The 23,444-nt window shown below is 42.5% G+C and overlaps 1 protein-coding gene across 4 annotated transcripts in view; it reads left to right on the forward strand.

Annotated features, from left to right (window-relative positions):
- The window catches only part of TRIM67 (tripartite motif containing 67), a 73,242-nt gene that overhangs the window by 41,115 nt on the left and 8,683 nt on the right, over positions 1-23,444 (forward strand). For 2 of the 4 annotated variants that reach the window (XM_064276651.1, XM_064276653.1), the window contains 5 exons: positions 14,163-14,258; positions 15,726-15,848; positions 16,851-16,961; positions 18,597-18,756; positions 21,379-21,524. In XM_064276651.1, the coding sequence (XP_064132721.1) occupies positions 14,163-14,258; positions 15,726-15,848; positions 16,851-16,961; positions 18,597-18,756; positions 21,379-21,524 (636 nt within the window). Of the gene's footprint in view, positions 1-14,162; positions 14,259-15,725; positions 15,849-16,850; positions 16,962-18,596; positions 18,757-21,369; positions 21,525-23,444 lie in introns of all 4 variants that reach the window. The other 2 variants (XM_064276652.1, XM_064276654.1) reach the window with 2 other exon arrangements.

The following is a 23,444-nucleotide window of genomic DNA, read 5'->3' on the forward strand; positions in this document are numbered from 1 at the left end:
TTTGTTTGTTTTTTGTTGTTCTCAGTTATCTAGTTTCTCTTCTGGTGTTTGTGCAGTTAGTAATGTTTTGTACACTGTTTATGCCATGTATTAGGGCTCCTATCGTTGTCCCTATTTTCTATTCCATGATCTTTATCATTTTAGATTTTATATTTAAGTCTTTGATCCATTTTGAGTTAGTTTTTGTGCATGGTGTGAGGTATGGGTCTTGTTTCATTTTTCTGCAGATGGTTATCCAGTTATGCCAGCACCATTTGTTAAAGAGACAGTCTTTTCCCCAATTAACAGACTTGGGGCCTTTGTCAAATATCAGCTGCTCATAAGTGGGTAAATTTATGTCTGGATTCTCAATTCTGTTCCATTGGTCTATATATCTGTTGTACCAGTACCAGGCTGTTTTGACTACCATGGTGGTATAATAGACTCTAAAATCAGGTAGTGTGAGGCCTCCTGCTGTTCTTTTTCAGTAATGCTTTACTTATCCGGGGCATCTTCCCTTTCTATATGAAGTTGGTGATTTGCTTCTTCATCTCATTAAAAAATGCCATTGGAATTTGGATCAGGATTGCATTGTATCTACAGATCGCTTTGGGTAGAATAGACATTTTCACGATGTTGAATCTTCCTATCTATACACAAGGTATGTTTTCCCACTTATGTAGGTCTCTTCTGGTTTCTTGCAGTAGTGTCTTGTAGTTGTCTTTGTATAGGTCTTTTACGGCTCTGGTTAGATTTATCCCTGAGTATTTTATCTTCTTGAGGGCTATTGTAAATGGTATTGATTTGGTGATTTCCTCTTCGATGTTCTCTTTGTTGGTGTAGAGGAATTTATGTATGTTTATTTCGTATCCTGATGCTCTGATGAACATTCTATTAGTTCCGGTAGTTTTCTCGTGGATTCCTTAGGGTTTACTGTCTATAAGGTCATATCATCTGCAAATAGAGATAATTTTACTTCTCCCTTACCAATTTCAATGCCCATTATTTCTTTTTCTAGCCTAATTGCTCTGGCTAGGACCTCCATCACAATGTTGAATAAGAAAAAAAAAAAAAAACCCACTACTGTCAAGTCGATTCTGACTCATAGCAACCCTATAGGACAGAGTAGAACTGCCCCATAGAGTTTCCAAGCAGCATCTGGCAGATTTGAACTGCCAACCTCTTGGTTAGCAGCTGCAGCACTTAGCCACTATGCCACCAGGGTTTCCTGTTGAATAAGAGTGGTGATAAAAGACATCTTTGTCTGGATCCCATTCTCAAGGGAAATGCTTATAGACTCTCCATTTAGGATGGTGTTGGCTGTTGGCTTTGTATAGAAATTTCCCTTCTATACCTATTTTGCTGAGAGTTTTTATCATGAATGAGTATTGTACTTTGTCAAATGCCTTTTCTGCATCAGTTGATAATATCATGTGGTTCTTGTCTTTTGTTTTAAATTATTTATGTGATTGTTTTTTCTAATGTTGAACCATCCCTGCATACCTGGTATGAATCCCACTTGGTCGTGATGAGTTACTTTTTTGATATGTTGTTGAATTCTATTAGCTAGAATTTTGTGGAGGATTTTTGCATCTAAGTTCATGAGGGATATTAGTCTGTAATTTTCTTTTTTTCTGGTATCTTTACCTGGTTTTGGTATCAGAGCTATGCTGGCTTCATAGAATGAGTTTGGGAGTATTCTGTCCTTTTCTGTGCTCTGAAATACATGTAGTAGTAGTGGTGTTAGCTCTTCTGTGAAAGTTTGGTAGAATTCTCCAGTGAAGCCGTTAGGGCCAGGGCTTCTTTTTTTTTTTTCTTTGCTGGGAGCTTTTAAATTACTTTTTCAATCTCTTCTCCTGTTATAGGTTTATTTAGTTGTTGTACCTCTGTTTGTGTTAGTTTAGGTAGGTAGTGTGTTTCTAGAAATGTGTCCATTTCTTCTAGGTTTTCAAATTTGTTAGAGTACAATTTTTCATAGCATTCTGCTATGATTCTTTTAATTTCGGTTGGATCTGTTGTAATATCCACCTTCTTATTTCTTATTTGGGCTATTTGCTTCCTCTCTTGTTTTTCTTTTGTCAGTTCGGCCAATGCTTTATTGATTTTGTTAATCTTTTCAAAGAACCAGCTTTTTGGCCTTGTTAACTCTTTCAATTGTTTTTCTGTTCTCTATTTCATTTAGTTCTGCTCTAATTTTTATTATTTGCTTTCTGGTGCCTGAGGGCTTCTTCTACTGCTTTCTTTCTATTTGTTCGAGTTTTAGGGTGAATGCTTTGATTTGGCCCTTTCTTCTTTCTGGAAGTGTGCATTTATTGCTTTTTGGGACTGCTTTTGCTGTCCCAAAGGTTCTGGTAGGATGTATTTCATTCTCATTTGATTCTGTGAATTTCTTTATTCCATCCTTAAATTCTTCTGTAACCCAGTAGTTTTTGAGCAAGGTGTTATTTAGCTTCCACTTGTTTGATTTTTTTTTTTTTCCTTGCTTTTTCTGTTATTGATTTCTACTCATGGCTTTGTGGTCAGAAAAGAGGCTTTGTGATATTTCAATGTTTTGGATTCTGCTAAGGGTTCTTGATGACCTCATATGTGGTCTATTCTGGAGAATGTTCTGTATGCACTGGAAAAGAAAGTATACTTGGCTGCTCTTGGGTGGAGTGTTCCATATATGTTTATGAAGTCTAGTTGGTTGATTGTGGCATTTAGATCTTCCAGGTCTTTACTGAGCTTCTTTCTGGATGTTCTGTCCTTCACCAGAAGTGGTGTATTGAAGTCTCCTACTATTGTTGTGGAGCTGGCTATCTCTCTTTTCAATGCTGTTAGGGTTTGTTTTATGTATTTTGGAGCCCTGTCATTGGGTGTGTAAACTTTTATTATGGTTATGTCCTCCTGGTGTATTGACCCTTTAATCATTATATAGTGTCCTTCCTTATCCTTTGTGGTGGATTTTACTTTAAAGTCTATTGTGTCAGAAATTAATATTCCCACTTCTGCTCTTTTTTGATTGCTGCTTGCTTTGTATATTTTTTTCCATTCTTTGAGTTTTAATTTGTTTGTGTCTTTAAGTCTAAGGTGTGTCTCTTGTAGGCAGCATATAGACGAATTATTTTTTTTTTTTATCAGTTCTTCCACTTTCTGTCTCTTTATTGGGTGCATTTAGTCCATTTACATTCAGTGTAATTATTGATAGGTATGAGTTTTTTAGTGCTGCCATTTTAATGTCTCTTTTGTGTGTTGTTGACAGTTTCTTTGTTCCACTTAATTTTCTGTACTGAGTCATTTTTCTTTTTATCTTTTTCATTGTTGTTGATTTTGTACTTGCCGAGTCTTTATGTTTTTCTTGTTTTTTTTTATTTTGATGTGTAGGATTGTTAGTTTCCTTTGTGGTTACCTTCATATTTACTCCTATTTTTCTAAGTTTTAACCAATCTTTTATTTCTTTATATTGCCTTGAATACCTCTCCATATGAAAGATCTATGATTACATTTTTTAGTCCTTCTCTTTTGTTTTCATATTGTCATCTTTTACATAATGACAGCTCTGTTTTCCTATTTTGAGTGTTTTACCTTCGATTTATTTTTGTGATTTCCCTCTCTGGGTTGATATCTGCTTGCTCTGTCCTGTGTTCTAGTCTTGGGTTTTCATATTATAGATTTTCTAACCAGATGACTCCCTTTAGTATTTCTTGTAATTTTGGTTTGGTTTTTGCAAATTCCTTAAACTTCTGTTTATCTGGAAATGTCCTAATTTTGCCATCATATTTGAGAGACAGTTTTACTGAATATATAATTCTTGGCTGGCCTTTTTTTTTCCTTCAAGGCTTCATATATGTCATCCCATTGCCTTCTTGCCTGCGTGGTTTCTGCTGAGTAGTCCAAGCTTAGTCTTATTGACTCTCCTTTGTAGGTGATGTTTCATTTATCCCTAGCCATTCTTAAAATTCTCTTTATCTTTGGTTTTGGCAAGTTTGATTATAATATGCCTTGGTAAATTTCTTTGGGGATCTACCTTGTATAGAGTTTGATGAGCATCTTGGATAGGTATCTTCTCATTTTTAGGATATCAGGGAAGTTTTCTGCCAACGAATCTTCAACAATTCTCTCTGTATTTTCTGTTAACCCCCCCGTACTGGTACTCCAATCACTTGTAGGCTATTCCTCTTGATAGAGTCCCACATAATTCTTAGGGTTTCTTCATTTTTCTTTAATTCTTTTATCTGATTTTTCCTCAAATATGTTGGTGTCAAGTGCTCTATCTTCAATCTCACTAATTCTGACTTCCATTGCCTCAGTTCTGCTCCTATGACTTTCTACTGAGTTGTCTAATTCTGAAATTTTATTGTTAATCTTCTGGATTTCTGTTTGCTGTCTCTCTATGGAGTCTTGCAACCTATTAAATTTGTCATTATGCTCTTCTCTAATCTTCTGAAGTTCCTCTATTGCTTTGTCTGTGTGCTTCTTGGCTTGTTCTGCATTTTGCCTGGTCTCCTTCCTGATCTCTCGAAGAGTTCTATATATTAATCCTTTGTAGAATAAAAAAAAAAAAAAATTTTTTTTTTTTTTTTTAATTCTACCTCCACTAATTCCAGGAAGTTTTTTTCATCTGGAAGATTTCTTGATTCTTTGTTGTGGGAGCTTCCTGAAGCCATCATTGTCTGCCTCTTTATATGATTTGATATAGACTGTTGTCTCCGAGCCATCAATAAGTTATCGTATTTATTTATTTTATGTTTGCTTACTGTGTCTAGCTTTTGTTTTGTTGTGCCGAAATAGGCTGCTCATGTGAGCTAGCTTAATTATTGGAGCCTTTTTTTTTTTTTTTTTTTAGTTTTGAAGCTCTAGCATCCTGTCACCAGGTGGTTAGAGCTGTTACTAGGTATGTGAGCCCAGGACTCCATTTACTTTTTTTTTTTTTTAATTAACTTTTATTAAGCTTCAAGTGAACGTTTACAAATCCAATCAGTCTGTCACATATAAGTTTACATACATCTCACTCCCTACTCCCACTTGCTCTCCCCCTCTTGAGTCAGCCCTTTCAGTCTCTCCTTTCGTGACAATTTTGCCGGCTTCTCTCTCTCTCTATCCTCCCATCCCCCCTCCAGACAAGAGTTGCCAACACAATCTCAAGTGTCCACCTGATATAATTAGCTCACTCTTCATCAGCGTCTCTCTCCCACCCACTGACCAGTCCCTTTCATGTCTGATGAGTTGTCTTCGGGGATGGTTCCTGTCCTGTGTCAACTGAAGGTCTGGGGAGCATGGCCGCCGGGATTCCTCTAGTCTCAGTCAGACCATTAAGTTTGGTCTTTTTATGAGAATTTGGGGTCTGTATCCCACTGATCTCCCGCTCCCTCAGGGGTCCTCTGCTGTGCTCCCTGTCAGGGCAGTCATCGATTGTGGCCGGGCACCAACTAGTTCTTCTGGTCTCAGGATGATGTAGGTCTCTGGTTCATGTGGCCCTTTCTGTCTCTTGGGCTCTTAGTTGTCGTGTGACCTTGGTGTTCTTCATTTTCCTTTGCTCCAGGTGGGTTGAGACCAATTGATGCATCTTAGATGGCCGCTTGTTAGCATTTAAGACCCCAGACGCCACATTTCAAAGTGGGATGCAGAATGATTTCATAATAGAATTATTTTGCCAATTGACTTAGAAGTCCCCTTAAACCATGTTCCCCAGACCCCCGCCCTTGCTCCGTTGACCTTTGAAGCATTCATTTTATCCCGGAAACTTCTTTGCTTTTGGTCCAGTCCAATTGAGCTGACCTTCCATGTATTGAGTGTTGTCTTTCCCTTCACCTAAAGCATTTCTTATCTACTGATTAATCAATAAAAAACCCTCTCCCACCCTCCCTCCCTCCCCCCCTCGTAACCACAAAAGTATGTGTTCTTCTCAGGTTTACTATTACTCAAGATCTTATAATAGTGGTCTTATACAATATTTGTCCTTTTGCCTCTGACTAATTTCGCTCAGCATAATGCCTTCCAGGTTCCTCCATGTTATGAAATGTTTCACAGATTTGTCACTGTTCTTTATCGATGCGTAGTATTCCATTGTGTGAATATACCACAATTTATTTACCCATTCATCCGTTGATGGACACCTTGGTTGCTTCCAGCTTTTTGCTATTGTAAACAGAGCTGCAGTAAACATGGGTGTGCATATATCTGTTTGTATGAAGGCTCTTGTATCTCTAGGGTATATTCCCAGGAGTGGGATTTCTGGGTTGTATGGTAGTTCTATTTCTAACTGTTTAAGATAACGCCAGATAGATTTCCAAAGTGGTTGTACCATTTTACATTCCCACCAGCAGTGTATAAGAGTTCCAATCTCTCCGCAGCCTCTCCAACATTTATTATTTTGTGTTTTTTGGATTAATGCCAGCCTTGCTGGTGTGAGATGGAATCTCATTGTAGTTTTAATTTGCATTTCTTTAATGGCTAATGATCGAGAGCATTTTCTCATGTATCTGTTGGCTGCCTGAATATCTTCTTTAGTGAAATGTGTTCATATCCTTTGCCCACTTTTTGATTGGGTTGTTTGTCTTTTTGTGGTTGAGTTTTGACAGAATCATGTAGATTTTAGAGATCAGGCGCTGGTCGGAGATGTCATAGCTGAAAATTCTTTCCCAGTCTGTAGGTGGTCTTTTTACTCTTTTGGTGAAGTCTTTAGATGAGCATAGGTGTTTGATTTTTAGGAGCTCCCAGTTATCGGGTTTCTCTTCATCATTTTTGGTAATGTTTTGTATTCTGTTTATACCTTGTATTAGGGCTCCTAGGGTTGTCCCAATTTTTTCTTCCATGATGTTTATCGTTTTAGTCTTTATGTTTAGGTCTTTGATCCACTTAGAGTTAGTTTTTGTGCATGGTGTAAGGTATGGGTCCTGTTTCATTTTTTTGCAAATGAATATCCAGTTATGCCAGCACCATTTGTTAAAAAGGCTTTCTTTTCCCCAATTAGTTGACACTGGTCCTTTGTCAAATATCAGCTGCTCATACGTGGATGGATCTATGTCTGGGTTCTCAATTCTGTTCCATTGGTCTATGTGCCTGTTGTTGTACCAGTACCAGGCTGTTTTGACTACTATGGCTGTATAATAGGTTCTGAAATCAGGTAAAGTGAGGTCTCCCACTTTCTTCTTCTTTTTCAGTAGTGCTTTGCTTATCCGAGGCTTCTTTCCCTTCCATATGAAATTGGTGATTTGTTTCTCTATCCCCTTAAAATATGACATTGGAATTTGGATTGGAAGTGCGTTAAATGTATAGATGGCTTTTGGTAGAATAGACATTTTTACTATGTTAAATCTTCCTATCCATGAGCAGGGTATGTTTTTCCACTTAAGTATGTCCTTTTGAATTTCTTGTAGTAGAGCTTTGTAGTTTTCTTTGTATAGGTCTTTTACATCCTTGGTAAGATTTATTCCTAAGTATCTTATCTTCTTGGGGGCTACTGTGAATGGTATTGATTTGGTGATTTCCTCTTTGGTGTTCTTTTTGTTGATGTAGAGGAATCCAAGTGATTTTTGTATGTTTATTTTATAACCTGAGACTCTGCCAAACTCTTCTATTAGTTTCAGTAGTTTTCTGGAGGATTCCTTAGGGTTTTCTGTGTATATAATCATGTCATCTGCAAATAGTGATAACTTTACTTCTTCCTTGCCAATCCGGATACCTTTTATTTCTTTGTCTAGCCTAATTGCCCTGGCTAGGACTTCCAGCATGATGTTGAATAAGAGCGGTGATAAAGGGCATCCTTGTCTGGTTCCTGTTCTCAAGGGAAATGCTTTCAGGTTCTCTCCATTTAGAGTGATATTGGCTGTTGGCTTTGCATAGATGCCCTTTATTATGTTGAGGAATTTTCCTTCAATTCCTATTTTGGTAAGAGTTTTTATCATAAATGGGTGTTGGACTTTGTCAAATGCCTTTTCTGCATCAATTGATAAGATCATGTGGTTTTTGTCTTTTGTTTTATTTATGCGATGGATTACATTAATGGTTTTTCTGATATTAAACCAGCCTTGCATACCTGGTATAAATCCCACTTGATCAGGGTGAATTATTTTTTTGATGTGTTGTTGGATTCTATTGGCTAGAATTTTGTTGAGGATTTTTGCATCAATGTTCATGAGGGATATAGGTCTATAATTTTCTTTTTTTGTAATGTCTTTACCTGGTTTTGGTATCAGGGAGATGGTAGCTTCATAGAATGAGTTGGGTAGTATTCCGTCATTTTCTATGCTTTGGAATACCTTCAGAAGTAGTGGTGTTAACTCTTCTCTGAAAGTTTGGTAGAACTCTGCAGTGAAGCCGTCTGGGCCAGGGCTTTTTTTTGTTGGGAGTTTTTTGATTACCGTTTCAACCTCTTTTTTTGTTATGGGTCTATTTAGTTGTTCTACTTCTGAATGTGTTAGTTTAGGTAGGTAGTGTTTTTCCAGGAATTCATCCATTTCTTCTAGGTTTGCAAATTTGTTAGAGTATAATTTTTCATAATAATCTGAAATGATTCTTTTAATTTCATTTGGTTCTGTTGTGATGTGGTCCTTCTCGTTTCTTATTCGGGTTATTTGTTTCCTTTCCTGTATTTCTTTAGTCAGTCTAGCCAATGGTTTATCAATTTTGTTAATTTTTTCAAAGAACCAGCTTTTGGCTTTGTTAATTCTTTCAATTGTTTTTCTGTTCTCTAATTCATTTAGTTCAGCTCTAATTTTTATTATTTGTTTTCTTCTGGTGCCTGATGGATTCTTTTGTTGCTCACTTTCTATTTGTTCAAGTTGTAGGGACAGTTCTCTGATTTTGGCTCTTTCTTCTTTTTGTATGTGTGCATTTATCAATATAAATTGGTCTCTGAGCACTGCTTTTGCTGTGTCCCAGAGGTTTTGATAGGAAGTATTTTCATTCTCGTTGCTTTCTATGAATTTCCTTATTCCCTCCTTGATGTCTTCTATAACCCAGTCTTTTTTCAGGAGGGTATTGTTCATTTTCCAAGTATTTGATTTCTTCTCCCTAGTTTTTCTGTTATTGATTTCTAGTTTTATTGCCTTGTGGTCTGAGAAGATGCTTTGTAATATTTCGATGTTTTGGACTCTGCAAAGGTTTGTTTTATGACCTAATATGTGGTCTATTCTAGAGAATGTTCCATGTGCGCTAGAAAAAAAAGTGTATTTTGCAGCAGTTGGGTGGAGAGTTCTGTATAAGTCAATGAGGTCGAGTTGGTTAATTGTTGTAATTAGATCTTCCGTGTCTCTATTGAGCTTCTTACTGGATGTCCTGTCCTTCTCCGAAAGTGGTGTGTTGAAGTCTCCTACTATAATTGTGGAGGTATCTGTCTCACTTTTCAATTCTGTTAAAATTTGATTTATGTATCTTGCAGCCCTGTCATTGGGTGCATAAATATTTAATATGGTTATGTCTTCCTGATCAATTGTCCCTTTTATCATTATATAGTGTCCTTCTTTATCCTTTGTGGTGGATTTAAGTCTAAAGTCTATTTTGTCAGAAATTAATATTGCTTCTCCTCTTCTTTTTTGCTTATTGTTTGCTTGATATATTTTTTTCCATCCTTTGAGTTTTAGTTTGTTTGTGTCTCTAAGTCTAAGGTGTGTCTCTTGTAGGCAGCATATAGATGGATCGTGTTTCTTTATCCAGTCTGTGACTCTCTGTCTCTTTATTGGTGCATTTAGTCCATTTACATTCAGGGTAATTATAGATAAATAAGTTTTTAGTGCTGTCATTTTGATGCCTTTTTATGTGTGTTGTTGACAATTTCATTTTTCCACATACTTTTTTGTGCTGAGGCGTTTTTCTTAGTAAATTGTGAGATCCTCATTTTCATAGTGTTTGACTTTATGTTAGTTGAGTCGTTACGTTTTTCTTGGCTTTTATCTTGAGTTATAGAGTTGTTATACCTTTTTGTGGTTTCCTTATTATTTACCCCTATTTTTCTAAGTAAAAACCTAACTTGTATTGTTCTATATCGCCTTGTATCACTCTCCATATGGCAGTTCGATGCCTCCTGTTTTTAGTCCCTCTTTTTGATTATTGTGATCTTTTACCTATTGACTTCCATGATTCCCTGTTATGTGTATTTTTTTTTAATTAATCTTAATTTGTTTGTTTTTGTGATTTCCCTATTTGAGTTGATATCAGGACGTTCTGTTTTGTGACCTTGTGTTGTGCTGATATCTGATATTATTGGTTCTCTGACCAAACGATATCCTTTAGTATTTCTTGTAGCTTTGGTTTGGTTTTTGCAAATTCTCTAAACTTGTGTTTATCTGTAAATATCTTAATTTCACCTTCATATTTCAGAGACAGTTTTGCTGGATATAGAATCCTTGGCTGGCAGTTTTTCTCCTTCAGTGTTCTGTATATGTCGTCCCATTCCCTTCTTGCCTGCATGGTTTCTGCTGAGTAGTCTGAACTTATTCTTATTGATTCTCCCTTGAAGGAAACCTTTCTTTTCTCCCTGGCTGCTTTTAAAATTTTCGTTTATCTTTGGTTTTGGCGAGTTTGATGATAATATGTCTCGGTGTTTTTCTTTTTGGATCAATCTTAAATGGGGTTCGATGAGCATCTTGGATAGATATCCCTTCGTCTTTCATGATGTCGGGGAAGTTTTCTGTCAGGAGTTCTTCAACTATTTTCTCTGTGTTTTCTGTCCCCCCTCCCTGTTCTGGGACTCCAATCACCCGCAGGTTATCCTTCTTGATAGAGTCCCACATGATTCTTAGGGTTTCTTCATTTTTTTTAATTCTTCTATCTGATTTTTTTTCAGCTATGTTGGTGTTGATTCCCTGGTCCTCCAGATGTCCCAGTCTGCATTCTAATTGCTCGAGTCTGCTCCTCTGACTTCCTATTGCGTTGTCTAATTCTGTAATTTTATTGTTAATCTTTTGGATTTCTACGTGCTGTCTCTCTATGGATTCTTGCAACTTATTAATTTTTCCACTATGTTCTTGAATAATCTTTTTGAGTTCTTCAACAGTTTTATCAGTGTGTTCCTTGGCTTTTTCTGCAGTTTGCCTTATTTCATTTGTGATGTCTTGAAGCATTCTGTAAATTAGTTTTTTATATTCTGTATCTGATAATTCCAGGATTGTATCTTCATTTGGGAAAGATTTTGATTCTTTTGTTTGGGGGGTTGGAGAAGCTGTTATGGTCTGCTTCTTTAAGTGGTTTGATATGGATTGTTGTCTCCGAGCCATCACTGGGAAACTAGTTTTTCCAGAAAATCCGCTAAAAAAAAAAAAAATGCAGTCAGACCCCTATCAGAGTTCTCCCTCTGGCTCAGGCTATTCAGATGTTAATGAAGCCGCCTGGGGAGGGTGGGGGAGGGAACAGAGAGATAGGAGAGTAGCACCTCAGAATATAGCCAGAGTTGCTTGTCTTGCTTGGAATGACTAATATATCTGAGATTCCTGCGGGGCGCGTCGCCTGTGTGTGCTGGCTGTGTGGAGATTGCCCCCGGGGGGTCTGGCCCACTGGAGTCAAGGTCAGATCCTCCGCTTCCAGCCCCACGCCCAGCGTCAAGGCTCCCCTACTGGGACGGTGCACTCTCGACTCCAAAATCAGTCGCTGCCTCCCGGAGACTTCTCGTCCCTCCAGCCACGTTGCCGTGCCGCCCCCGCGAGCCAGTTGGGCCGCCTCCCGGGGTTAGTTCAGGTAGGTGGAGCAGCTCCCCGTGCTTGTGCCATGACCGAGTGTCCCGGCTGGGATGCTGTTCTCCCTGCTCCAATACCAGTCGCTGCCTCCCGGGGACTTCTCCTACCGGCTGCGTCCCACACCACCCGCACGACCCAACTGGGCCCCCTCCCGGGGTTAGTTCATGCGGGTGGAGCAGCTCTCCGTGTTTATGCCGTACCTGCATCCAGTCCAAATCCCAGCGGGATGGTTCCCTGGCTGGGACGCTGCTCTCCCCGTTCCAAGACCAGTCACTGCCTCCCGGGGACTTCTCCTACCGGCTGCGTCCCACGCCGCCCGCGGAACCGGCTGGTCCCCCTCCCCGTGTCAGTTCAGGGGGGTGGAGCAGCTCTCTGTGCTTGTGCCATACCTGACTGGTATGCTGGCTCCAGGCTCTGAAAACAATCGCTGCTTCCCCGTATTAGTTTGTTCTCCGTCTCTAAATCTGTGTTTGTTGTTCAGGGTTCGTAGATTGTTATGTATGTGATCGATTCACTTGTTTTTCCGTGTCTTTGTTGTAAGAGGGATCCGAGGTAGCGTCTGCCTAGTCTGCCATCTTGGCTCCGCCCCCCTCCATTTACATTTCTTGTATGGATTCAGTTTGGTGTCCAGGTAGTCAGTCACCAAGTGTGTGGTCAGGCTCTCACCTATAGTCCTAGATGGGCAGGGGTGATTGGTGTAGGCACAGGTATCTGACTGCAGTAGGGGGTCATGCCCTGAGCAAGGCAGAGGGCTAATAGCTGCTCCTGAGTGTCTGTGAGGAAAGTGTGTCCTTGTTCCCTACAGCACATACGTGGGTGGGTTTTGCAGCCAGACTATGGGCACCCAGTGCTGTTGGCTGTAAGGACTGGGAGGCACCACTTATTCTTGGACTCCTGTTGTGGGTGGCTAGGTGGCATGGGTGGAGTCACCAGTCTTCAGGCCTCTGATGTGGGTAGGTGAGGACACTGCGTAATAGGTAGAGTGGCATCAAATGTCACAAATCTACATTTCCACCATTTAGCTGAAACAGTTGACATTAGACTTCAGTTATATACCTTTTTTTTTTTTTTTTTTACTGTGCTGATAAGGGCCTATACTGTTGAAATGGGCCCACACAGGTCTACGCAGGTGTGAAAGGCATGCAAGTCCATGGACCCTTTATGCCTGTGACTAGGCGTAGGAGCTGTTTCTGTCCTGAGTTCCCGGCTTAGAGAAGTTGGCAGATTATTTTTTCCCTGTTTGTTAATTTGTTCCCTCTCCAAGGCCAAGAGAAAGGCTCAGGGCACATGATGGGTCCTACTTCCGGCCCAGGGGTTGCAGCACTCTCCAAAGCCAGCCCTGACCCAGTACAGAGTGGGAAGAAGGCAGGTAAGTGGGAGAGAGGATTTTCCCAAAAGGCTGTTTTTTTGAGCCACACAGTAGGTTAGTTGCATGTAGTTATCTTTCGCCAATTGAGCACCACTTTTCACTGGTTACAGAGGCATGAGTAGACTCTCCACCCCGCAGTCTCTCTCTCAATATGGAAAAAATGTCCCGAACACCACTGCTTGCCTCACCACTGGCACCGATCCCAGCCTGCAGGGTGCCACTTCCTGCCAGGTCAGGTCTGGCAACTCCCAGCTTCTCCTGAACTGTTTCTACCTCCCCCTGCCTCTCAATCTGATTCCTCAACTTTGCTTTTGATGTCCCAGGCTCCTAGATTGTCACTGATAATCTATTCAGTTGCTTTTTTGGGTCTTTGTTGTAAAAGGGGCAACAGGAAGCCTCCGACTACTCTGCCATCTTGGCCCCGCTCCCAATTCTCAACTTTTTAATTTTAAAAATGGGACATATTAAAAATAAGGTCATCAGTCTACTCAATAGCTTGGATTTGATGCTCAAGGCCACAGGTTTGATTCCAGCTTGCAGGCCCACCCTTGCATCCTGTTTCTGAAAGGGGAGGAGGGCTAAGGGGGCTGCCCACGAGGAGCCTGTGTCTCCCCCCTCAATGATACCTGGAGTTCCCCTCTGTCATTATGGCTCCAGCCCAATTCCAGGACCTCAGGCCCCTTCCCGGACTGCACCAGCAGGCGTGTACCTCAGGAGAAAGACAACTGTGTAGGCATGGGGTGGGTAGAGTGTGGCCTGTAGTCTGGGATGCCCATAGATATGCATTTGAACACCTTCCTGATGAGGGACAGAGCTGCTGGTGGGAAGACAGGGGGCCAGAAGGGCAAAGAACCTCCGTTTGTACTCTTATCCTGGGTTCTACCGATGTCAGGGGCAGGCCTATCCACTAGGACCAATCAGGTAAGACTTCTCCTTGCTTCTTTTCAGGCCTGGGGTCCAGATAGACAAGTGCAGGCCAATTAACACTCACCAACCATTGCAGGAAAAATAAGCACAGGTGGGACCATGAGTCAGCAGTGGCATCTTCACAGATGTGACTAACTTACGCTGGGAATCAGTTCTCTTCTTTCTTATAAGCATAAGCCTTTATGATTAAGTTCAAATTGTGTATCTTTAATACCTAATTTTTTTTTTTTTTTAAGGCACAACTATCTCAGGCCTTAAATGGAGTTTCCGATAAGGCAAAAGAAGCTAAAGAATTTCTGGTTCAGCTCAAGAACATACTGCAGCAGATCCAGGTGAGGGACACTCAGGGTAGGAAGTTTGCAAAGTATAAGCAGTATAAAGAAGAAAGGCAGTCTTGTGATACGTATGTTTGTGAGTGACAAACATTAGAAAACTTCATTATTCCATTGTACAGCCTTGGATGCTGAAGATACCATATGCTCAATCCACTGACACTCAGATGACACCAATGAGGGAAAGGAAGTTCCCTGCACTGGAAACTACCCAAGGAATTTTACACAAAGTCAGTTATAGAGAATCACAGAATAGAAAGGTTGAAAGATATAACCCAACACTCTACATGGCCATGTAGATCCTATGTAGTATCTGCATGCGTTACTTTTGTACCCAAGTATGCCCTTGTCATCAAATAATATAAAAATATAAATGCATCATTTACTAAATAAATGTATTTACTGAGTGCTTATGCTGAGCCAGACACAAGCTACAAAGATGAATAAGGCACAGCCTCTGGCCTCAGGGACCCCTGCGTGGGGGGCAGAGTGTCACGCGTGCACTCCTCTATAAACGTGCACTTCTAGTAGAATCGTTTACACAGATGATGAGCCCTGCAAAACATTTGAGCATCTGGGTGGAGAAAAGAGAATGAGGCCCCTGAAGTCTTAACCAGCTACAGTGCAGAATTCAGCCCTGAGGCCTTTTAAGTCATGACGTTCCTGATGTTTTGGAGACATGAGGTCTGAGTCCACATAGATCTTACAGACCCAGGAGGATTCCTTTTAGGAACGAGAAAGACCCTACAGCATGAGCGCTATTTTTGTTTGTTGGTACTTTTTTTCTGATTATAAAAGCAAACGTGTGTGTTATAGCAGAAATTTTGGAAAGTAGAGAGATGTAGAAAAACTAAGAAGCCCACCATTTTCCTACCACTTGAGGTGACCACTCTCACCATCTTGACATAAGTTCTCTCTTAATTATCTAATGCTGCTATAACAGGAAGACCACAATCGGGTGGTTTTAACAAACAGAAGTTTATTCTCTCACAATGTAGGAGGCTAGAAGGCTGAATTCAGGGTGCAGGCTCTCTCTCTGTTGGCTCTGGAGGAAGGTCCTTGTCTGAGTTTCTCTTCCTGGGCAAACTTCGTATGGCTTGGCATTTCTCGTCCCCTGATCCATTACTTTACACACACATAAACACACACACACACAATATGTCTGAGATTATTCTGCACACAACTTTGTGTCCTGTTTTTTGTTTTTTGTTTTCAATTAACAGTCTCTTATGAGCATTTCCCATAACATTAAAAATTCTCTATGAATAAAGTTTGGTTATGGAATATTCCATCATATAGATGGGCCATAATTTCTGGGTGTCCTCCCCTAATGCATATTTATTTTTATTCCCTATTTAATAAAATGACAAACAATTCTGGGATAAACTTCTCTGAAATACTTTTTTATCTATAGCACTCACCAAATTTTGGCATCTCTTCTCCCTAAAGCTCTTCTGCTTCCCCTAGGAAAATGGACTAGACTACGAAGCCTGCCTGGTTGCTCAGTGTGATGCCCTAGTCGATGCTTTAACTCGGCAGAAAGCCAAATTGCTCACCAAGGTTACTAAAGAGAGGGAACACAAGTTGAAGGTAAGTACTGGGATGGCTGATGCACTTAATCCCCATTACATCCTCTGCATTCAGCATGGGTGAAGCACAAAGTAGGCACTGGGTAAATAGTAGTTAAGCGGATGAGTGAGTGAATGGAACAAAGAAGAGATGAGCGTGTTGGCCCATGGCTAGTTACACACACAAATGCAACCATGACACAGACCACCCTCCCCCCTTTTACTGGAGCCAACCAACATCCAAGCTTTCTTTACAAAGCAAGCCAGATGCCTATTTCCTGCTGTTTTAAAGTCACAAGACCACCCTCTCCCATCTCTACTAAGTCCTCATTTTCTTCTCGGGCCTCCTCTTGTTCTCACCTGACTTGTAGAGCAGAAGTGATCCATTACAGTGACTAGGCTTTGCTCCTTGCAGGTCCCTAACTCTGCTCCCTTCTTTGGGTTCTTTCTGATGGTCTATGCATTCAGTAATCAGTAATAATATGGCCAATTTCAGCAAGGGACATATAAGACCTTCCCTCGTATGACATTAAGTCCCTGGGGCAGGTCAAGGGCCCCTGAATGCTCTGCACTGATGAAGGGCTGGCTCATTGTCCAGGAAGCACAATGTATTTTAAAGACATTTCCTAACTGAATCAGAAACTATTACTTTCAAGGAAAGAAGGAATGAATGTTGGGGATGATCCATGGTTTAGAAGTTTAGCAGCTAAAGCCCATTCAACAGGTCAGAAGCAAGACCAGAAGCTGGTCATGTGGAGGGCTTCTGAGTATGCACATTGTCTGCTTTATCATCCAGAGTTCAGAAGGTTTGCCCTGGTGGGCACCATGGCCCCCTTCTTGGGAAGTGGGTCCCAGGAGAGAGTGCACATGGCACTCAGGAGCACAGCAGAGAGGAGGAGGTGTGCAGTATATCAGACCAGGCCTACCTCTTCCATGTGTTTTTGTGCTATTTTCATGACTCTCGCTGCAGCCCGGCTGCTCACTCTCTGATAAGACAATTTCTAAAGGATCCTTTTCACTGCAGATGGTTTGGGATCAGATCAACCACTGCACACTGAAGCTGCGCCAGTCGACAGGGTTGATGGAGTACTGCCTGGAGGTGATAAAAGAGAATGACCCCTCCGGGTTTCTACAGGTGAGCCCACTGCTAGAGGATACCAGGCAGGCATGGTTTCCCTCTTCCACCTCCACTGCCACACCCCAGACAAGCTGTAGCGTTAGGCAAGATTCTTCCAGTGGCTTGGAGTCAGGTAGATTCTCCTTTGCTCAATGATTCCAGAAGACCTAGGTTCTCACCTTGGCTCTGCCTTTCACTAGCTATGACCCGCATCTGCTTCATCTGTAAACAAGGAGGTTAAAGGCCAAAATCACCAAGGCTGAAATGCTATGCTTTTCTGCTTGGATTTCCACGTTCCCCTCTCCTTTGCCCAAATAGCAAAGGACACTCTTTGCTAAACAATCTGGACAGATCCCAATGGGAGAAGTGAGTTAGAAGAATCTACATAGCCCAATCGTGTGTACTGTCCTACAGGCCTGGGCAGGTGACTGCTGCTTACAGTGAACAGTGCAGCCATACTGGTCGTCTCTCCAGCCCATCAGATGACTCAGGGTCATAAAGTCTCTCAGAAATGTGGCCATAATTCAGATAGGAATTCAGTCACCTGTGTGTGAGGAAAATGGTGAAATCCTCCTGTTTATTCCCCAAGAAGGCACTTCAGATCATGACCCTGCAGGGATAGGTGCAAATTTTTGAGTAAGCGAGATTAGACAGGCCCATAAAACAAAATGAGACTAAAGGGGCACACCAGCCCGGGGCAAGGACTAGAAGGCAGGAAGGAACAGGAAAGCTGGTAATAGGGAACCCGAGGTTGAGAAGGGAGAGTGTTGACATGTCATGGGGTTGTTAGCCAATGTCATAAAACAACATGTGTACTAACTGTTTAACGAGAAGCTAGTTTGTTCTGTAAACCTTCACCTAAAGTACAATAAAAATAAAAAAGAAAGAAAGAAAAGAAATTTCTGACTAAGTACAACTTTCCAGTAGAGGAGGGCAGCTGTGGCCCAGGGCCAGATTACCCAATAAGCAAGGTAGACACAGGCCCAGTTGTGCCTTCCCGCCAATCTGCAGTGCACAATTTCACCTGTCCCCCACGAAGTCAAAGATGTGGTGAAGCCCATGTGAAATTGCTCACAGATTAGCAAGTAAACACAATGGAGCCCATGCATGCCTTGCTCAATGCAAGCCAGTGCATACTGGGCTTACTGGTTAACCTGAAACCCCTAAGAGAGCTATGGGTGTGATGCCATGAGAGTTTAGAGCTGGGATTACAGACCAACTCAGAGAACACAGGTCAGGGACCCGGAATTTCAAAGTTCTGGGGATATGATTTCTTCAGACCCTGGGACAGATTATTAATATACTTCACTTTGTAAAATACTAGCTCTAACAAAACAGATACAATGAAGAATGCTTTTGTATATTTAAAATAGCATTATTTGTTTTACAAAAGGGTTTAGCCCAATTTCTGTAATAGCGAGTGCTTCTTTAAACTGAACATAACTACATTTTGAAAGTATGATTTAAACAATTTTATAAGGGTCATCCAGGGCAGGGGCGGTATTTATTCTCTGAAGTGAGCCTGAGGGCACATACTTAGCACAGGCCTTTCTTGACCCTGAGCCATAAAGTTGAAACCGTACCCTTTCCTCACCGCTGCTGTACAATTTCTCCTTTGCAAATCAAAACTCAAACCTCTCTGCTTCCTTGAAGATCTCTGATGCTCTGATCAAGCGTGTCCAGGTATCTCAGGAACAGTGGGTGAAAGGTGCCCTGGAGCCCAAGGTGTCTGCGGAGTTCGACCTGACTTTGGACAGCGAGCCACTGCTGCAGGCCATCCACCAGCTGGACTTCATCCAGATGAAATGTAGGGGTGAGCCGCGGTTGGCCCCACTTCCGTGCTTCTCTCAGGAGAGGCATCCAGTCTAGGGTCAGCTTAGAGCCACTGGAAGATGGGTGATGTGTGGAGTATGGCAGAGTGATGATGAGTCAGAGACCTTAGGTCACGTCCCAGCCCAGACCTCTGCTATGTGACCAAAGGTGGGGAATCCCCAGGGTGAGCTCTCGTCTTCTCATTTATAGAATGAGGATTGTCCACCCATTCAGAAACATTTACTGAGTGCCTACCATGTGCCAGGCATGAGTCTAGCTGCTTGGGACACAGCAGTCTACTGATTGCCACACAAGATTGAGCTTATATTCTAGTGGAAGGAATAGATGTTACACAAATAAACGTACAATATAATGTCTGATAGTGACAGGTGCTATGACAAAAAGGCAGGAGAAGGAGACAACGGTAGAGGTGTAGGAGGGGTATTGGGGATAAGAAGGAATGGGCTGGAGGAGACAGAGACAACGTAGGGGAAGAGCATTCTAGGTGGCAGAGGGATGATGAGTGCAAAGGCCCTGGGGCAGGAATAAGCTTTCTGTATTCTAAGAACAGCAAGAAGTTCAGAGATGAGAGCAGAATGAACAAGGTGGAGAGTGGTAGGAAATGAAGTCAGAAAGCAACAGAGGTCAGATAGTATCAAGCTTAAGTAAAGTTTGGGTAACTTGCCCAGTTACAAAGTTAGCAAGTGATGGCCAGAACCAAAGTCATGTTCTATACACTACCTCCCCAGAGAGGAGGTAAAGGTGTGTTTGTTGTCTTAATTTTTTTAAACCAAGATATCAAAGGACTGAGGGTTACATCTGTGGAAGCTGTGAACTCAGAAACCCTCACCTGCAAAATCCTTGGCCATTTTTAAATTCAAGAAAAAGCAAGACTCGCACAATGCCACGCTCACTCCCACACACACTTTTGCACCTCGGAGGTGTTTGGAAATGCCACCTGCTCTAGGTGCAACTGAGATGTCTCGAGTGGCAGAGTAGGCGTGAGCCTAGTAGAAAGGAAGGACCCTTGTGACTCCCAGAGGGTATAAGAGCACCTGCAGGTGCTGCTTCTGATTGTGGAGATCAGAGGTAAAGCTGGAGGGTGGAGCAAGAAAATGAGGGCCCAGCAGAGCTGTAGGGGACGAGAACGAATTCTTACACACCTGTGAAATGAGGGCCTGGGGAATCAGGCTGTGCTCAGCCATCCCTGAGACCAAGTGTGTACTCAGGAAAGGGATTTCACCCAATTGAACTGTCAGCTAAATCCTAGAAGACCCACCCTAATATTAGAGCCAAATTGAAATATGCAATTGTTACAAAACTGCTGTTGGTATTTTCCAATAAACAACAGTGTGGAATATATAGTTTCTAAAATCTCTTGAACCCAAACACAGCTAGAAAATAAAAACATCGTCCCAATTTCACCCTAATAGAGCTTGGGGAACATTTGGTCAAATCCCTCATTGCATGGGTAGACTGTCTAATCGTCTAAGATCACTTCCCTTTCCGGATCTAGCTCCCTTGGCCCCTTAAATGCTTAGCCAACAGTTCTAATATCTCTCAACAAAGTGAAGCCGGGCCCAGCCCAGGGGTGAGCTGCGTGCTCATGGCCTGTCCGTGGCCCTGTGGAGAGCGGTCCACAAAGGTCCCGGGAGAGACGTGAATATGCACTCTTTTGGAATTCCTTTGAGCTCTCCATAGGTCAGAGAGTCAAAACCAGTGATTCTCAACAGTGGCATCACTAGGGTTGGTGTCACCCAGTGTAACTCATGGTGTCACCCCCCATGCTAATTAACAATAACCCAAAACCAAAACCAAACCCAGTGCTGTCAAGTCGATTCCGACTCATAGCGACCCTATAGGACAGAGTAGAACTGCCCCCATAGAGTTTCCAAGGAGCACCTGGCGGATTTGAACTGCCGACCCTTTGGTTAGCAGCCGTAGCACTTAACCACTACGCCACCAGGGTTTCCAATTACCAGAATGTGGTAGCTAAAATCACAGAAAATTTGACAAAATCAGCGACTATAAAGACACCAGCGACAACGAAAACAACAGCCTGTGCTTTTAGTGGCGATCAAACATGGGCAATAATGACAGCTCTGACCAGAGCGCATTAAAAGGTTCAAAAAGTAAGTTAGCATAGAGTTTTAGCCTTGTAGGTATGTTGACACATGTAAGCTGGGTTTACGAAAAAATTTGTTGTTGTTGTAACTATAGGGATAGTCTTATAAAAAAAGAATAAATTTCTGCTGGAACACTGCACAAAAATTTTAGTCATTTTGGTGTCACTCCCTCTGACAGTGCAGTACAGACCCCCATGCCCCTCTAGTGATGCCACTGATTCTCAGTGGAGGGTGGGAAGAGGGGCTCCCTTATTTATGGCCTACAGATTCAGAGGGTGGAGGCCTCTGCCTGGCCCGTCCTGGGATCCCTCTACCCCTGAAATTGAGAAGTGTCCTCACCTAGGCTTGCCCTCATCCCCAGCCCCACTGGAATTGTGGCTCCTGCGCTGGGTGGTGCCTATAAGAGGCTAGGAGGGAGTGACTACAGGTGGCAGAGGGAGCAGGAGCAGGGACAGGGCAGCCTGGTGCACTAACCTTTGCCCCCACCCCACCCCCAGTGCCGCCGGTCCCGCTGCTGCAGCTGGAGAAGTGCTGCACCCGGAACAACAGCGTCACGCTGGCCTGGAGGATGCCGCCCTTCACCCACAGCCCGGTGGACGGCTACATCCTGGAGCTGGACGACGGCGACGGCGGGCAGTTCCGGGTAAGCCTGGCTGGCTGGGTCCAAACCCTGCCTTGCTTCTGCGCCTGCGTGGGTGCTGCCCTTAGATCTGAGTCACCCGACAGTACCTCGTGTATGGTCACAGGGCCAGTCTGAGGTCGTGGGAGGCGGGAAACTTCTCCACTGAGGGCGGGCAGAGGTGGTGGTCACAGAGAATCCTCGGTGAGTTTCCTGCGAAGACTGCCACGGGGGCGGTGCTAAGGATGCTCTGCCCAGGGCTGAAGTAGAGCTCGGAAGAGGTGCCACCTGCACGTATCTACTCCCAGTTAACACCGCCAGTCCGATCGTAATTACTCTTCAGCACCCTCTCAGATACCGTGGCGTAGTGGTTAAGAGCTACCGCTGCTAACCAAAAAGTCTGCAGTTCAAATCTACCAGACGCTCCTTGGAAACCATATGGGGCAGTTCCACTCTGTCCTGTAGGGTCGCTACGAGTTGGAATGGACTCGACAGGAATGGGTTTGATTTTTTTGGTTTTTCTCACAGCTTCCCCAACCCACAGCAACTGCTGTGCTCCTGCCAGGTTTTACTACACCTGGCTTCTTTGATTCACTGATTATTTCACCTGTGCTGGTCTTGTTTCTCCTAAGGTGCAGGTCTCTGGAGAGTAGAAAGCATTATCTAGCCTCTGCTTACATTCCCTTGTCTACCTGGCACGGTGCATGGTGTGTAGAAGATGCTAAAGAATTTGTTGGATCGGGATCGCATTCTACATTCACGTCCCCATTGATGGCATATGGTGGGAACAACAAATACAACTTCTAATGTCCCATTTGTATAAACCCTAGAACAGCCCCTCATACCACCCCAGACCCCATAAGAGCGCTCCCTCTACCTTGAGATTCCACACTGTTAAGTTAGGGTTGCTGTTAAGTTGTGTTGACATGAACACCAGGAAGCACCACCTCTAGGCCTTCTCAGATCTTGTCCATTCTAACCCCTAGAAAACTACATAGACTCATTCTGACAAGACACTGCAATCATAACAAACCTTGCTTTTCTTCTCCTGGGGAGTTGCACCCATTTAACAATCCTTGCTGGAGGCCAGCATTCCTTTTGTTTCTCTCAGTGGAATTCATGTCATTTCATTTTCTGTTTAAAAGATGCTCTACAAGAATGTAAGGGTTGGAAAATAAACGCAGCACTCCCTCGGAGATGGAGCCCGTGTCAATATCGGCCGTTTAGAGAAGTGAGAAGATGAGGTATTTGAGCCAGGAAGAGCAGCTTCAGTAACTGGGTCTAGCCCATTTGCTCCCGTTCAGCAAATAAACAATTCAGCTGAAAACCAGGAAGGGATCCTGTGTTTTTGAAATGCGAAGAAAGAAAAGACAGAGTTATTCATAGGAACAGCCATGGAGCTCAGAGAAACATGGTCTCTCCCCTTTGAGAGATGGCTACTAACAAAAGCTGGATCCAAAGGCTAGTTTATGAGAAACAACATGTTATGGTGGGAAAAGTGGAAGCTTTGAACACAGGCAGACCTAAGTTTCAATTTTGACTCCTAAATGGATTAGCTGTGATCTTGGGCAAGTTCTCTACCTTCTCATATCTCGAATGCCTTGTGTGTAAAATATGAAAATACTAACAATGTCCTGGAGTTGTTGTGAGGATTAATATACATTATACAATGCCTGGCACAGAGCTATTGTTATTAATAGCATGTAATAGGAGTAGATTCCCTCCTAGACAACCAGGCAGGAAAGACCTCTTAGACAAACTAAGCAGAATATAATGAAATAGGAGAGGTGTAAGACTATGGATTTGGAGGGCTTCATAGGAGAAGGGTAACTTTGAAGTGAATGGGAAACAAAATAAAATCCCTGGAAAAGGATTCTTGGGGTCTGATGCAGAGAAGTCTTAACCTCTTGGGAGGCAGCTCCAGGAGGGCCAAGGAAGAAGACT

The sequence above is a fragment of the Loxodonta africana genome, chromosome 25 (genome assembly GCF_030014295.1).
Source record: "Loxodonta africana isolate mLoxAfr1 chromosome 25, mLoxAfr1.hap2, whole genome shotgun sequence".
NCBI lineage: Eukaryota > Metazoa > Chordata > Mammalia > Proboscidea > Elephantidae > Loxodonta > Loxodonta africana.